The following is a 14,249-nucleotide window of genomic DNA, read 5'->3' on the forward strand; positions in this document are numbered from 1 at the left end:
TATTGAATACTGGTGACCGCGAGCTCCAGCGCTAGATTGTTTTGGAGGCTAGGTTTTATGTATTGCAAACATCCCTTGCAACCGTGTTATAGTAACAGGAGAATTGGTTCCCGGACACTCGTGTTATAGCAACAGGAGAATTGGTTCCCGGAGACTCGTGTTATAGCAACAGGAGAATTGGTTCCCGGAGACTCGTGTTCTAGGAACAGGAGAATTGGTTCCCGGAGACTTGTGTTCTAGGAACAGGAGGACGGCTCACGGTGGCTCGTGTTATAGGAACAGGAGGACGGCTCTCGGAGACTCGTGTACAGGAACAGGAGGACGGCTCCCGGTGGCTCGTGTATAGGAACAGGAGGACGGTTCCTGGTGGCTCGTGTATAGTAACAGGAGGATGGTTCCTGGAGACTCGTGTATAGGAACAGGAGGACGGCTCCTGGAAACTCATGTATAGGAACAGGAGGACGGCTCCCGGAGACTCATGTATAGGAACAGGAGGACGGCTCCCGGAGACTCGTGTATAGGAACAGGAGGATGGTTCCTGGAGACTCGTGTATAGAAACAGGAGGATGGTTCCTGAAAGCTCTGTAATAGAGCTAGGCAATAGGGGGAGGGCCACAATCAGCCTATTGCTGGACAAAACCAGATTCCCGCTCCAAGGTAACTTAATGCAGCAGTGAGACACACTGTGTCCATAGGAGCAAATCATTTCTGCACAATAACACCCTGGTAGAACACATGAAACACGCCATCACGTTTACCTCCTGCGGGAGCTCCAGTTTGGAGCGGTCGGTCCCTTCTTTGGACTGCAGGCCCATCAGGTACGGCACCGGAGCGTCCAGGAAGTGCAACAGCGAGGCGGGCAGGATAGGAACGTACACGTGCTGCCACTGAAACGGGAAAAGTAGCGACGTGATGCCTTCCGCTACAGTCATCAGCCGCTGGTAGTCTGGATGGGTGCAGACAAAAGGGGGGAGAAAAAACAGGTGCAAATGTAAACAAGGAAGTATACAGAAGTCACATCACATTTGTACATAGTGTTAAGGGAAACCACATCTTCATTTTATACCACCTGAATCGCCGTATGTTTAACAACCATGAAATATTTTAAGTGTACCCAGTGAGGAGTATCTCAACACAAAGACAAATAGGATCATGAGAAAAAGCTGGATTTAAGGACTTTCCAAATAGAGGATTCTTTTAAAATGCAATCTTCAAGCTCAGTTCAACAGAAGCTGAATATTATTACTCTGTGCTGCTGGGGACCCTGCTCCTCCCACTATATAACTCTTAGTCTGTGGCTTCCTGCTGCCTCCATTCCTCTCCTCTCATATACTCTGTGCTGCTGGGGACCCTGCTCCTCCCACTATATAACTCTCAGTCTGTGGCTTCTTGCTGCCTCCATTCCTCTCCTCACATCATGTCACTGCCCCTGTCACATGCAGCCCTGTCCTCACTGACACATCCCTCATCTCCTGATATACTCTGTGCTGCTGGGAACCCTGCTCCTCCCACTATATAACTCTCAGTCTGTGGCTTCCTGCTGCCTCCATTCCCCTCCTCACATCATGTCACTGTCCCTGTCACATGCAGCCCTGTCCTCACTGACACATCCCTCATCTCCTGATATACTCTGTGCTGCTGGGAACCCTGCTCCTCCCACTATATAACTCTCAGTCTGTGGCTTCCTGCTGCCTCCATTCCCCTCCTCACATCATGTCACTGCCCCTGTCACATGTAGCCCTATCCTCACTGACACATCACTCATCTCCTGATATACTCTGTGCTGCTGGGGGACCCTGCTCCTCCCACTATATAACTCTTAGTCTGTGGCTTCCTGCTGCCTCCATTCCTCTCCTCACATCATGTCACTGCCCCTGTCACATGCAGCCCTGTCCTCACTGACACATCACCCATCTCCTGATATACTCTGTGCTGCTGGGGACCCAGCTCCTCCCACTATATAACTCAGTCTGTGGCTTCCTGCTGCCTCCATTCCCCTCCTCACATCATGTCACTGCCCCTGTCACATGCATCTCTGTCCTCACTGACACATCACTCATCTCCTGATATACTCTGTGCTGCTGGGGGACCCTGCTCCTGCCACTATATAACTCTCAGTCTGTGGCTTCCTGCTGCCTCCATTCCCCTCCTCACATCATGTCACTGTCCCGGTCACATACAGCCCTATCCTCACTGACACATTACCCATCTCCTGATATACTCTGTGCTGCTGGGGGACCCTGCTCCTGCCACTATATAACTCTCAGTCTGTGGCTTCCTGCTGCCTCCATTCCCCTCCTCACATCATGTCACTGCCCTGTCACATGCTGCTCTGTCCTCACTGAGGGGTAGATTTATTAAGCTCTGTGAAGTGATTGAGTGTCTGGTTTTTATCACCGGCCAATCAGCTCCTACCTGTTATTTTTCAAACCAAGCCTGTAACTTCACAGTTAGGAGCTGATTGGCCGGTGATAAAAAGCAGACACTATCACTTCACTGAGCATAATAAATCTACCCCTGACACATCACTCATCTCCTGATATACCTCGTCACTGCCCCTCCCCAGATCACCTCATTACTATTGAGCTATGTTACAGGCTGTCCTACCACCAATGACGACTGGGAACACATTGCAGGAATGACAATTATGGCTGCCCTGACACTAGTCTTGGAATGCTGCATGTAGACCAGGGTAGAAGTGATAAGTTACAGGACACCTCTATATGGAGATAACGATGACCACTTGGTACACCTGCCGGGAGATGCTTAGAGCTCTCCAATCCCCACAATAAGGAATAAGTGTGGGACTGAGAGATGTCCTATTCCGCATGAACAAGGTGCCTTTGGCTTTATGGATTCCCCACCTCCCAGTGAGACAATCTCTCAGATAGTTTTCAAAGAAATCAATGGAAGGGGGAGAGTAACTAGAACATGTGAGGTTAGACTGCCCTGTGGTGCAAAGTCCTGGGAAGATAGGTCATGTAATGCTGTGTCACCGAGCCCCACATGGAGATTATACCCTTGCATCGTCCACTCAGTGCGGCTCAGCAACAAACTCATCATACTTCCTAACCCCAACCCAGGAACACATCAAACTAGAACATGATACCTGTTGTCTGTATACAGAGTGCTTCAGGTTTGCAGCCTCTCAGTCACCTCAGAACTAGTGACGTGACTGAGCCACGAGGCAGTTCGTGCCTCACTGGAGTCACCTGCTATTAGAACCTTGAAGACGGCAAATCTGTTTACCCAACAAAACAAAAAGTATTTTGACTATTGCCGCCTCCTCTAGCATCCTCAAAAACTGTCTGCTGTAATGAGGCGGCCATTTTGTGAGGGACATTTTTCATAAGGAGCCAGGAAGGAAGAGTGCCGGGACGCAGACTAGTAGAACTGCAGGTCCCGACTCCCGGTCACAGATGCGGAGGCAGCGGAACACATTTGCTCAATGTATACCCGCCATCGCGGGGTCTGCGGTGCTATTGTGATGCCACTGAAAATGTTGACCTAGTCAAAATGTTGACATGGCCACGAACGTGGACTAAGACTGGGAACAGTGTATTGACAATGACTGTCTCCACCTCATGCATCAGTCATGTCTGGATACTGATGAATAGGCTGCATTAATGTTGTCTACAAGATGGCTGCCTCCTTGTGCTGTGATGGGTAAACAGATACACAGAGTACATCTTTAGGAAAATATTAAAAGTATGGATTACTTCACTTTATTTTGCATTTGGTGAGTGGATTACCACAGACCATTTGGAATGGACACCGGCCGACTCACCTTGGGAATACAACAGGATCTGCATCTCCAGTAAAACACAAGTAAACAGCTGGACCAGGTTCTCCAGTCCCAGTAACTCAAAGGCCTCCCTCAGAGGGTAGTCAGACAGAGGGAGCTCATTGGGCCCCGGCCGTTGACAAACAATCGGTTCGTACACTCCGTAGAACTTGAGTGACCTTCCCGGTGGTGGCAGAGGGACTTCATACAGAACGTTATGGATGTAACTTTCCAGAGGTAACGGTGGAGGCTGAGGGGACGTGACGGCTTTGTAGAGCTGACTCAGGAATTTCTTGCAGGGCTGCATGAACGGGAGCGGGGTGATGAGGCAAATGCATTTAGAAACGTAAAGCGTATCCCTGCTGATATCGTAAGTGTTATATCGCTGGAGCTTCGCTAGAGAGGTGGCATCCCCGTCATCCATACTGCTGGCCAGCGAGTCCATACTGCAGGAGGACGAGGCGTAGACGCTGTTGCACTGCTCCGCGTTGTGCATCTGATAGAGGGTCTGCATGGCGGTGCAGATCTGCTTGCTGGTCACCTCTTCGAAAAACGTGAGGACAAACCCGTACGTTCTAGAGCCGTCTTCTCTGGTGATGATGAACGAATGGAACTGAGGGTCCCGGTTGTCCGTCTGGGTCCTGAAGGACAGCCCTTTGGGCATACAGAGCTGTGAAATACAAAAAGCATGGCAAATGAATAGGGTTTGGGCAAAGTTTGAAGCATGAACGTCCAACATTGTCAAGTATGAAGATATTACAACGTTCCCTTTTATTCCGGATCTAAGAGCACAAAGTAAATTATGTTGTCAGGTTTCAGGTAATGTTTTAGGTTCAATTTCACATAACAATTACCAGAGGCAAAACACTCATCAGACTGGAATACGTTAAGGAGATTAATTCCGCGTCGTATTCTAACTTGGCCTCAATGGAATGTATTTTACAGAGAAGCGGTTTACATTCGTAGGAGCTATAATTAGCGGCATTGAAATCACTGCGATAATTGAAACGCGCCTCAAACACCACTTTAATTGACTTTACATCTCAGGATAAAAGCTCTGCAACAGCCAGGGTAGAACCTTCTATGTCTGTGCAGTCAACAGAAGCGAGTGCGACTAGGAGGCCAGTAACGGTGGCCACAGGATATAGTGACCGCTAGGAAGACTAGAAGAGGTGATTATTGTTTAATTTCCTGCGAGCGTGGAAAATCCTTACAGCAAAGCCTCACCTACCAGGCGTCTTGCACTATTAGTGGTGTGCTCTACGACACCATCTAGGTTTGATAATACATGGCTAATGGGACCATCTAGAAATACCTGAGGCCGCCATTTTGTGGGCTGAATCAATCAAGTACCTAGTAAACAGATCAGCTGACTACTGCTTGGTCCACAAAATGGCTGCCTCCAATATGTGTACTCAAATAGGCCAACGTAAAACTCTTAAAAGAATATCAGATCACGATACTAAAAGGGATTTCAAAGTCTCTCTCATGTGTATTTTTCCTCGCACACATACTTAATGCCAGACATATTATTCCGTTACATGGGTGCCATCAGTGTAATTCTGAATAAACTCCAATACAACAAAGAGTATTGAACTAAAACCACTACACGACAACCGTGGAGAATCCAAGCGACATCCTAACAGAATCATTACATGCATCTCAAGCCCCATCAGTAATCTAAATCAATTACAATTTATGACAGGCCTGGCCAAGTGGTGTCTCCATAGCGGTTGTGAAACTACACATCCCAGCATACTCTGCAGTGGTTTCAAATTCCCTTATAGCAAAACTGTGGCAGGGCATGCTGGGATGTGTAGGAGAGCCCCACACATTGTCCAGGCCTGATTTTAGACATGAATTACTATGACGTAGGGGATGTAGAAGACCGATGTTCCCATGGAGATTACGGACTTCTAAGGGGAAACGGAGGAACAGGGGAGCTAGGGAAGAAAACTGTGGTATAGCAAAGCCGCTTTGCCAGACCCTGCGCCTCACAAATAATAATAATCTCCATGAGTTCAGTCTTCTCTCACCTATGGAAAATGGAACAAATATGGAATTACATAACAGGGTCCCTCTGCAGCCCATTCCTGGCCTTACCATGTTGACTGCATCTTGATCAAAGGGGTTCCACTCCACATTCTGCGGGTAGTGAGCCAGAACTTTGGACTTGAACGTTCTTCTGACGGGACTCTGATCGAAGTTCTCACCTGGATTACACAATAGGTGGTTTTACATTTTGTAATGGTCTCTATCGAATACATCATTCATAGGAAGAACGCACAATTTTTACTCTAACTACATAGTTTGTCTTTCCCAATATATTTATTGGAACTTTGAGCGAAATTAGGTGCTTATTATACAAAAAGATGCTGTTAAATTTTAATTTTCCTCACAAAAAAAGTTGACCGTGCTGTTCGGAGCCACTTCCTGTCAGGAGGATGGAGAATTTCCGATATACAAGACAGCGGCCTTTGCTGAGGTAATCTTGAGCACAATAATGGACTGATAAGCGGATCCTAATCTTGATGCATATCTGCAGTAATAAATTAACAAAACTGCACACCTGCAGTAGACATATTTTAGTGGGAAACCAACAGTTTGGTCTTTCAAGATGGCCGCATAGCATAAAACCATTCTCCTCAGCCCTGTGTGATCACATGACTGGTCAGATGGCATCTGCATGGAGCAGCTGGGTTGCTACACACCTCAGAATAAGTCCACGCACAGACATTAGCCTTATGCGGCAACCTGCCGGCTACCTTCAGCAAATTGGCTGAAAACATGCACACAGATTTTGATTCATATTATTAAAGGGGGCCTACTGCAGATATGGCAGCGTATGTGTTCCAGGCATTAAGCTTGCCCCTACACCATGTGAGGATAATTGGGTGTATATGGACCGATTGTGAATCTCCTTTACAGCCACATTTTGCACCACGGAAAACTCTTAGCTGGGGAGATTCTGCAGAACGGCCTGTTCATACTCGCGGCACCATAACATACCTCATGACTGGGCTTCAGGCCAGCTCCCGGGGGGATACAGGAGGAGGTGTGCGAGAGAGCTGTACACAAGAGACCCAGTGCAGTGCTTACACTTCCCTTACACCCAGGTATGATAACAAATGATATGTTTAACGCTACCCTATATAATTATATTACACAAATACAACAATGTTGCAATACACTCGCCGTGCATGGAATAACGCTTTTGTAACTGCTCTATAAAGGGGTTTTCTTAGATGTAATCAAATATATGTACTTTTAAAAAACATACACCGTAATATACAGCTTCACTAGTTATGTAGGGTCGGTCTGTGGACTTCATGGCCGATATTACGTTATTTAATTGTATAAGATGCCATTAACCTCTGAAGAAAAATATTGTTCTAAATTTAATAAAAATTATAAAGAAAACATAACATAATGATATAATGAAATTATAATAAAAGAAAAAATAAATCCTAAAAAATAAAAATACTAATGTGATATAATAATAAATGAGCATTTCCTGGACAGAATCGAGACCCGTAATTAATCAATGGCCCATTACGCTACAAGGGTGGGAATAATTGCCTGAAGCACACGCGGACATTAAATAGCAATGAAACAATTTAAAGATCATTATACAAGACAAAGATTAAACCTCACTTATGTTCAATTATTTACGTAATAATCACTGTAAAGAGGCTGAGGAGCGTAAAATCGTGTGACTAAAAATCGACAATGTAGCCATAAGGCCTAAGAAAACAGAACTACAACTGCATTAAAGTGTTTGCGACATAATGGTAATGACTGCAAAACACATTAATAGCTACAGAACCATATATCACCTTTCACCCATATCTCCAAAACACTGGGGCAGATGTATGAAGCAGTGATAATGGAGAAGTGAGCCGGAGGAGAAGTGGCCTATGGCAACCAATCAGCTGCTCTGTATAAATTTTATTGTATGCAAATTATAGATGTTACTTCAGTGCTGATTGGTTGTCATGGGCCACGTCTCTTCTGGCTCACTTCTCCTCCCTTACCTCTGCCCCACTGTACCTTACAGGAATAGTAGGACATTACAATCTTTATTTTATATAAATTGGGCCTATATAGGAAACAAACTCCAGTTTGTGCTCCCGTTTTGGCAGGTCATAAGAAAGAAGCATGTTTGTCAAGCTTTAGGACACCCAACGCGTTTCACTGAAAAACATTTTATATAGCATTGTCTGAAAAAGCATTTTTATAACATTTTTATAACACATAAAGGGGTCTATAAAATTAGCCACAAACAGGTGCAAAAAACTATAGGGTCGTTTTTTTACACCAGAATAATTATCCATTTATTGGCCAATTTCGCAGACTGTAAAAATATCATTTGGATAATATCTAAGACTAGAACCTTTTAAAAGCAGGAAAACAAGAAAAAAAAAAGCTAAGTTTGCCGTTTTACAAAACGTGGAAATACCAATTACTGTGGGGTTTATTCTAGTTCAGTCTTTCTGACAAAATCCTTCTTAGATTGTCAAAACCAAGTGCACTGCGGATAGGGCAGATGTAAAAGGTGCAGAGAGAATTAGATTTGGGTGAGTTATTTTGTTTCTGTGCAGGGTAAATACTGGCTGCTTTATTTTACACTGCAATATAGATCTCACTTTGAAGTAAAACCCCACCCAAATCTAATTCTCTCTGCACATGTTACATCTGCCCCACCTGCAGTGCACATGGTTTAGTCAATCCAAGAAGGATTTTGTCAGAAAGAGTGAACTAGAAAAAGGGCCTGTATGACTATACTGGCACGTTTCATGGGGAAAGGGAAATTATTATTTGGTACTTGTGTATTAGCAGGGCGCCCAATTAACATACGTACGCTAGCGTAGGGAAATCGCATCGCATGGGCCGTGCAATGCGATTAGTGGGGGGGTGCCTAAATCTCATTGCATCTCATAGAAGTGTATACTAAATTTTATGGCATCGCACCCTATAAAATCGCATGCGATTTTGCATGAGGTGCGATCGCATGCGATGCGCCAGGGCCAAGAGAGAGCAGTGAATAAATAACATAGGAAAATCGCATCGCACGTCACTAAAACGGCCCATGCGATGCGAATTTCTTACGCAGAATCGCCCACTAAGCAATTTGCTTAGTGGACGCCCTGCTAATACACAAGTACCTATTTTTTTTTTTTACTTTATTACTTGAAAATAATAAAGACAGAACAGCAAGTGATCATAGTCTACAATACGACATTGTAAATCTAACATCTTAATGTGGAAGTTTAATTAAACAAAAACCTTGTTACATATTGAAAAGAAACATACAAAACCTAGACCCAGTCCTATAACTCTGCCATTGCGGTATGACTGATGACTAGTTTGATGAGATGTAACCACCAATGGCAGTACAGTCCTACACCGGGCACTTTCAGGGCATTTGCTAAGTGATCTCACTAGATCGCTTAGAAAATGCCCCTACATTGATCCGTGTGTAGGGGCAACATTGAAGCGCTGTGCGCTGAGCGATCCCGCCCTTAGGAACGCTCAGCAAACCTCCCCCTTCAGACTCATTTAGTCACTGCAGGTTACCAATAAACTCTCCTTTATAGGGCAGGATATATTTGGTTTCTTCACATCGGCCCTCCCCAAAAATGCAGATAATCCTAACACAGTTACTGCTACGGATAACATTCTACATACAGTACAGATCTTTAGTAAAACTCATTTAATTACCATTGCAAACTTAAAAGATTTAATTTGCTTTGAAAACACACACACACACACACAAAAAAACAGTATAAAGTATTTACACCTCCCCCAACACATAACAGAGTTACATACACAAGCCCCAGCAATTCCCCACTACCACCGCCAGGTTAGTGACCGCAGGGAGGTAACAGAAGACAGTGTCACAGAGACAGACCCAAACCAACGTCCACCAATCAGCTGCAGGCATAAGGTTGTGATTTACAGAGAAGGAAAAAACGTGAGCAGAACATCTTGACACATATTGGGAGCGTATTGCGCCCCTATGGAAAGTCCAACTTGCGAATCTATAGGTAGGCATCGAACTACAAGTCCAAGCGAGTCCAGCCAGTACAGTAACGAATGTTCCTGGCAGAAAGAACGCAACAAAAGGGGCCATTATCTGCGGAACGGAATAATTGTAAATGTGGGAGGGGGGGAGGGAGCGATACGGATGAATGGCGCTTTCTAATACATGAACTAGGGAATGAATACCACGCCAGAAGCATAAATATCCATAACCCACTATTTACAAGGTCAGATTTGTGTTTTATTTCTAGTGATTAGGAACCCAACAGGTCATGTGATCTACCGACGAGCAACTTTAATGAATTGATTTGCATGCGCCATACTGCAACTTTTGTTATTTTCTTTTTTTTTTAGCTTTCTCTGTGCGTTTGTCACCAAAGTCTTTAGATCACCTGGACATAATTGTGTTACCAGATCTGCTCAGGTTCTGGGTTGATAGGTTGACAATCATTAGGTCGACACTGAAAAAAAGGTCAACATAGGAAAGTGTCAACACAAGTTTTTCATGTTTATTATTTCTGTCTTGAACTTGCTTCACGATCCATGCCGGCATGGTGTTCAATTATAATAATTTGCAGAGCGCAGTGTTACACTAATTGGGGGTCCATGTCGACAGACATAAAAACGGTAAAAAACGGGCCGACCATGTCAACCTAGACACTGTGGGGGTGGATGTATTAAGCCTGGTGAAAAGATAAAAACTGAGATGAAGTGGAAGGGGATAATGCACCAGCCAATGAAATCCTAACTGTCATTTTTCAAATATAGCTGATTGGCTGGTGCGATATCACCTTCCATTTTCTCTCTTCGCCAGGCTTAATACATCAGCCCCAATATCATTTAATTCACACCCATCAGCTCTATGCGTTGGGTGGACATAGCAGATCTGCGTCATATCCAAGGTCAACAGTAACTATTGCTGACATAAAGATCTTCAGAAAAGCACAGATATAAGGCTTTAAATATAAAAGCAACGCATTTATGAAAGGACGCCAACCGTTTTTAGTCAGAAATCTCCTGGAAAACGAGTTTGGGATGGCTATTCAGTATGGCCAGGCTTAAAATGCTTACAAGATGTTTCAGCTCTGTCTAACAGTAGCGGCAATTAAGCCGAGTGAGAGAGGAGAGAGAATCATAAGGGTAGATTTACTAAGGCTTCTAAAAAAAAATTTGCATCTGAGGAAATGATCGAATCTGATTGGTAGTTTTTAGAAGCTCTGGTAAACCTGGCCCTTGGACACAGCAGAGAAGCGTCGGGAAGGGGGGTGTTTGGCAGAGGGTAAGAGCAAGCACAGAGCAAAGTGAGGAGCTACGGTGAAGTTTTTAAGGGTGTTGGTGAAGTGCGTAGGTTTATATAGTGCCCAGCCTAGGTTACCTTTATGTTCAGGGTCGTGGCTTCCGCCATGCCGATCTGCTTCTAGCCATTGGTATAAGACTACATAAACAAAAAATGGATGGGTGAACAGAGAATGAGCATCCTGGGTAGAAGGCAAACAGCAGGGTTAGTAATACCAAACAAAATATAACAGGTGTTAGACTCAAGCCAAAGCAAATGTATGAGGACCACAATGAACGTGATTGATCGTCATGAGAATACGTCCTTACGCTGTCAGTAAGGATTAGTGACATCACAGAGCCGCGCAGCGCCAAGTCCAATAAGAAATGATCTTCATGGGTATCACTCGCTGCGGAACTTGTGCCGCCTTCTAAAAACGTTATCACTGTGCGATAATCTGGATTGTTCTCACTAGACAGACTTCATAAAATTCCAACCACTAACACAATTCTATTACGGTGTCACTAGTGAAAAAACAACGCGGGCACCACAGACCATCCCCTGCGGTACCCAGCACATTACCCTTCCTGGAGCAGAACAGAGCGGAGAGGTCACCTGACTAAGGTCTGTCCTATCGTGCTGCAATGGGAGTGGTCTCTGTGCAGGTGCGCACCCCGGCACACACTGTGCATGCATTTAGGAGACAGGACAGACCTTAGAGTTTAATTAGTATTCAATAGAGGTAGCAACCCTCAGAATAGACGGATTCGGAATGAAAAGCCGGTGGTCGGGATCCCGGCTTTCAAAATCCCGATGCCGGAATCCCGAACGCCGAAATTCCGACAAGGGGGGGACGTGGATCGCCCCCCCCTTGCAGGCTCGCTGCGCTTGCCGCGCAGCGGGCCCGGTGCCTCGCTACGCTCGGCACATTAATTTATTCTCCCTCCGGGGGTGTCGTGGACACCCACGGGGGGAGAAAGTGTCAGGATTTCGGTGTCGGGATTTTGAACGCCGGGATTTAAACTGCATCCCGAATAGACAGCCATAACAAATCCACATCAGTCACGTACTATATAAATAATTAGGAAGCGGTAATTTTTATACAATGCAGAAGCTTGGACACTTTAGGCCACAGGTTCTCAAACTCGGTCTTCAGTACCCCACATGGTGCATGTTCTGCAGGTCTCCTCAAAGAAAAAATAAGTAAAATAATTAGCTCCAACTGTGGATCTTTTAAAATGTGTCAATGAGTAATGAATGCACCTGCTGGGTGTCCTGGAAAACGTGTGGGGTCCTGAGGACAGAGATTGAGAACCCCCGATTTAGGCTTTAGCCAATTGGTTGGTACTTTCTCTCTCTCCCCAAGGCTTAGTAATCCAAAATATTTGGATCGACACGGACAAATGGGTCCTCTTCTCAAAGGCGCAATATCTCCGAGCATCGGCAATCCCCCACATTAACTCTTCAAATTAAAGTCGAGAGTGCATCGTATAAAATCAGGGCTCAGATATCGCAGTCAGTGGTGGATACTGGTCTCTGCCACCTACCCAAACAAACACTGCAATCCTGCCAACAGGACTGATCACGCACAAAGTACGCCGCCGGTCATCCTCATATCACGTGCTAACGGGCCTAGGCTAATGGCCCTGCAATCAAGCATAAGCATCAACAGAAATCAATTGCTGCAAACACTCGATATAACCTTTAAGATGCATACGCCACGTTATACCTGCAGCCAGCAGCTACCAACCCAACACGGACTGTTGGACACTGAAAGGTTCCTTACATAATTCAGCGCCCGCGACACCCACTGCAATCCAATCTCAACAAAGCAACAAACAAATAGCGGATTATGACCTTGCATAGGAGGAATCTAATCGCTGGTGTAATTTTAGAAGCTCTCACCAGCAGTGCTGAAAATAGCCGCTCGCCCCCAGCAACCACCGATGGCTAAAAAAATTCTACACCGTTGTAATTCAGAGAACAAAACTGCACAAAAGAACCGCGTACAAATAAAACGCTGAGAGTCGTAACATGGCAATAAAGTGTTATAGGGAACATTTGGGCGACAAACTAAAGCCGTCAGCGGCAAACCTGTGCTGAATAATTCATTGTGAATGTAATATAAAACCGGAATCGGAGGCTATTTTCAGCCACCCTTTGTTGTCACGCGGTGCGTCGGCAGAAGTAAAGCAAACTCCTTATAATATAGGTGCACAGAATGTATGGGTGCGACAACAGTTATTAAAATACGCAGTAATATTATACAAATACGAAATATATTGAATATTTTTAATTTGCATCAGAAGGGTTTGAGCGCTATACTGTAAAGGGCGAAGTTAGTCAAAGGGTGGCCATTTTTCACGAGCTATTCCGCCCCCCAAATGGACCGGACACTCCTCCTTTGTCCGGACTGTGCCCCTGCTATCGTCAGATGCCGCCCGCTGTTGAGCGTTAGACTGTGGTCGCAGCGCTACTGCGGTTCCACGCATGCGCTATATGTGGCCCTTGGTGAATAAGGCCCTAGAGCCGACTGAGGGACCACAACCACTCACCTGTAAAATACACATTTACATTATTCAAATAATTGGAGAATAAGTATATTTGTGCCGCTACAATAAATTCCACTCCCCCTGTCTATACCTTATGGCAGGAATACAACACAAATACATTATTGTGATTCTCTCTGTTCCCTTGTTCAGTTGATCTATTTATCAGGCAGTTGCTCTAGAACATTTGTTTTTGTGACCAGCGTCCGTGATTGTATTACACTGTGATCATGGCGCCTGCGGAGTCCCTGGGACACCGCTGTCTTGCAGCTGTTCCGTTGCGACACACAAGTGACGGCTCCAACAGAGAATATAACGGGAGCATTATAGAGACGAACAAAAGGATTTCAGCAGGAACTGAAGTCTCACATTTTACTCGGCTAAAGAATTAATAGACGTGTTACATCCGAGAACGTCTCATACTAACGTAAACCTGTACAGGAAAGGGCTGGCCGTGGCAGGGGGACGAAAGAACTACAGTAGGTACGACGACTTTCTGTGGTCAACCCAACGCATGTTGACCTTCATATGTGTCAACCCAATGACCCATACACCGTGATGTACAGGACATTTATGTGAATAGGGCATGAAAGGTTTC

General features: G+C 45.1%; 1 protein-coding gene across 3 annotated transcripts in view; it reads right to left on the minus strand.

Annotated features, from left to right (window-relative positions):
* The window catches only part of DENND5B (DENN domain containing 5B), a 64,846-nt gene that overhangs the window by 31,297 nt on the left and 19,300 nt on the right, over positions 1–14,249 (minus strand). For 2 of the 3 annotated variants that reach the window (XM_083181234.1, XM_083181237.1), the window contains exons 2-5: positions 11,202–11,261; positions 5,888–5,997; positions 3,788–4,454; positions 759–946 (exon numbers count right to left, since the gene is read on the minus strand). In XM_083181234.1, the coding sequence (XP_083037360.1) occupies positions 759–946; positions 3,788–4,454; positions 5,888–5,997; positions 11,202–11,261 (1,025 nt within the window). The remainder of the gene's footprint in view (positions 1–758; positions 947–3,787; positions 4,455–5,887; positions 5,998–11,201; positions 11,262–14,249) is intronic. The other variant, XM_083181236.1, reaches the window with a different exon arrangement.

The sequence above is a fragment of the Crinia signifera genome, chromosome 4 (genome assembly GCF_055691185.1).
Source record: "Crinia signifera chromosome 4, ASM5569118v1, whole genome shotgun sequence".
Classification (NCBI taxonomy): Eukaryota; Metazoa; Chordata; class Amphibia; order Anura; family Myobatrachidae; genus Crinia; species Crinia signifera.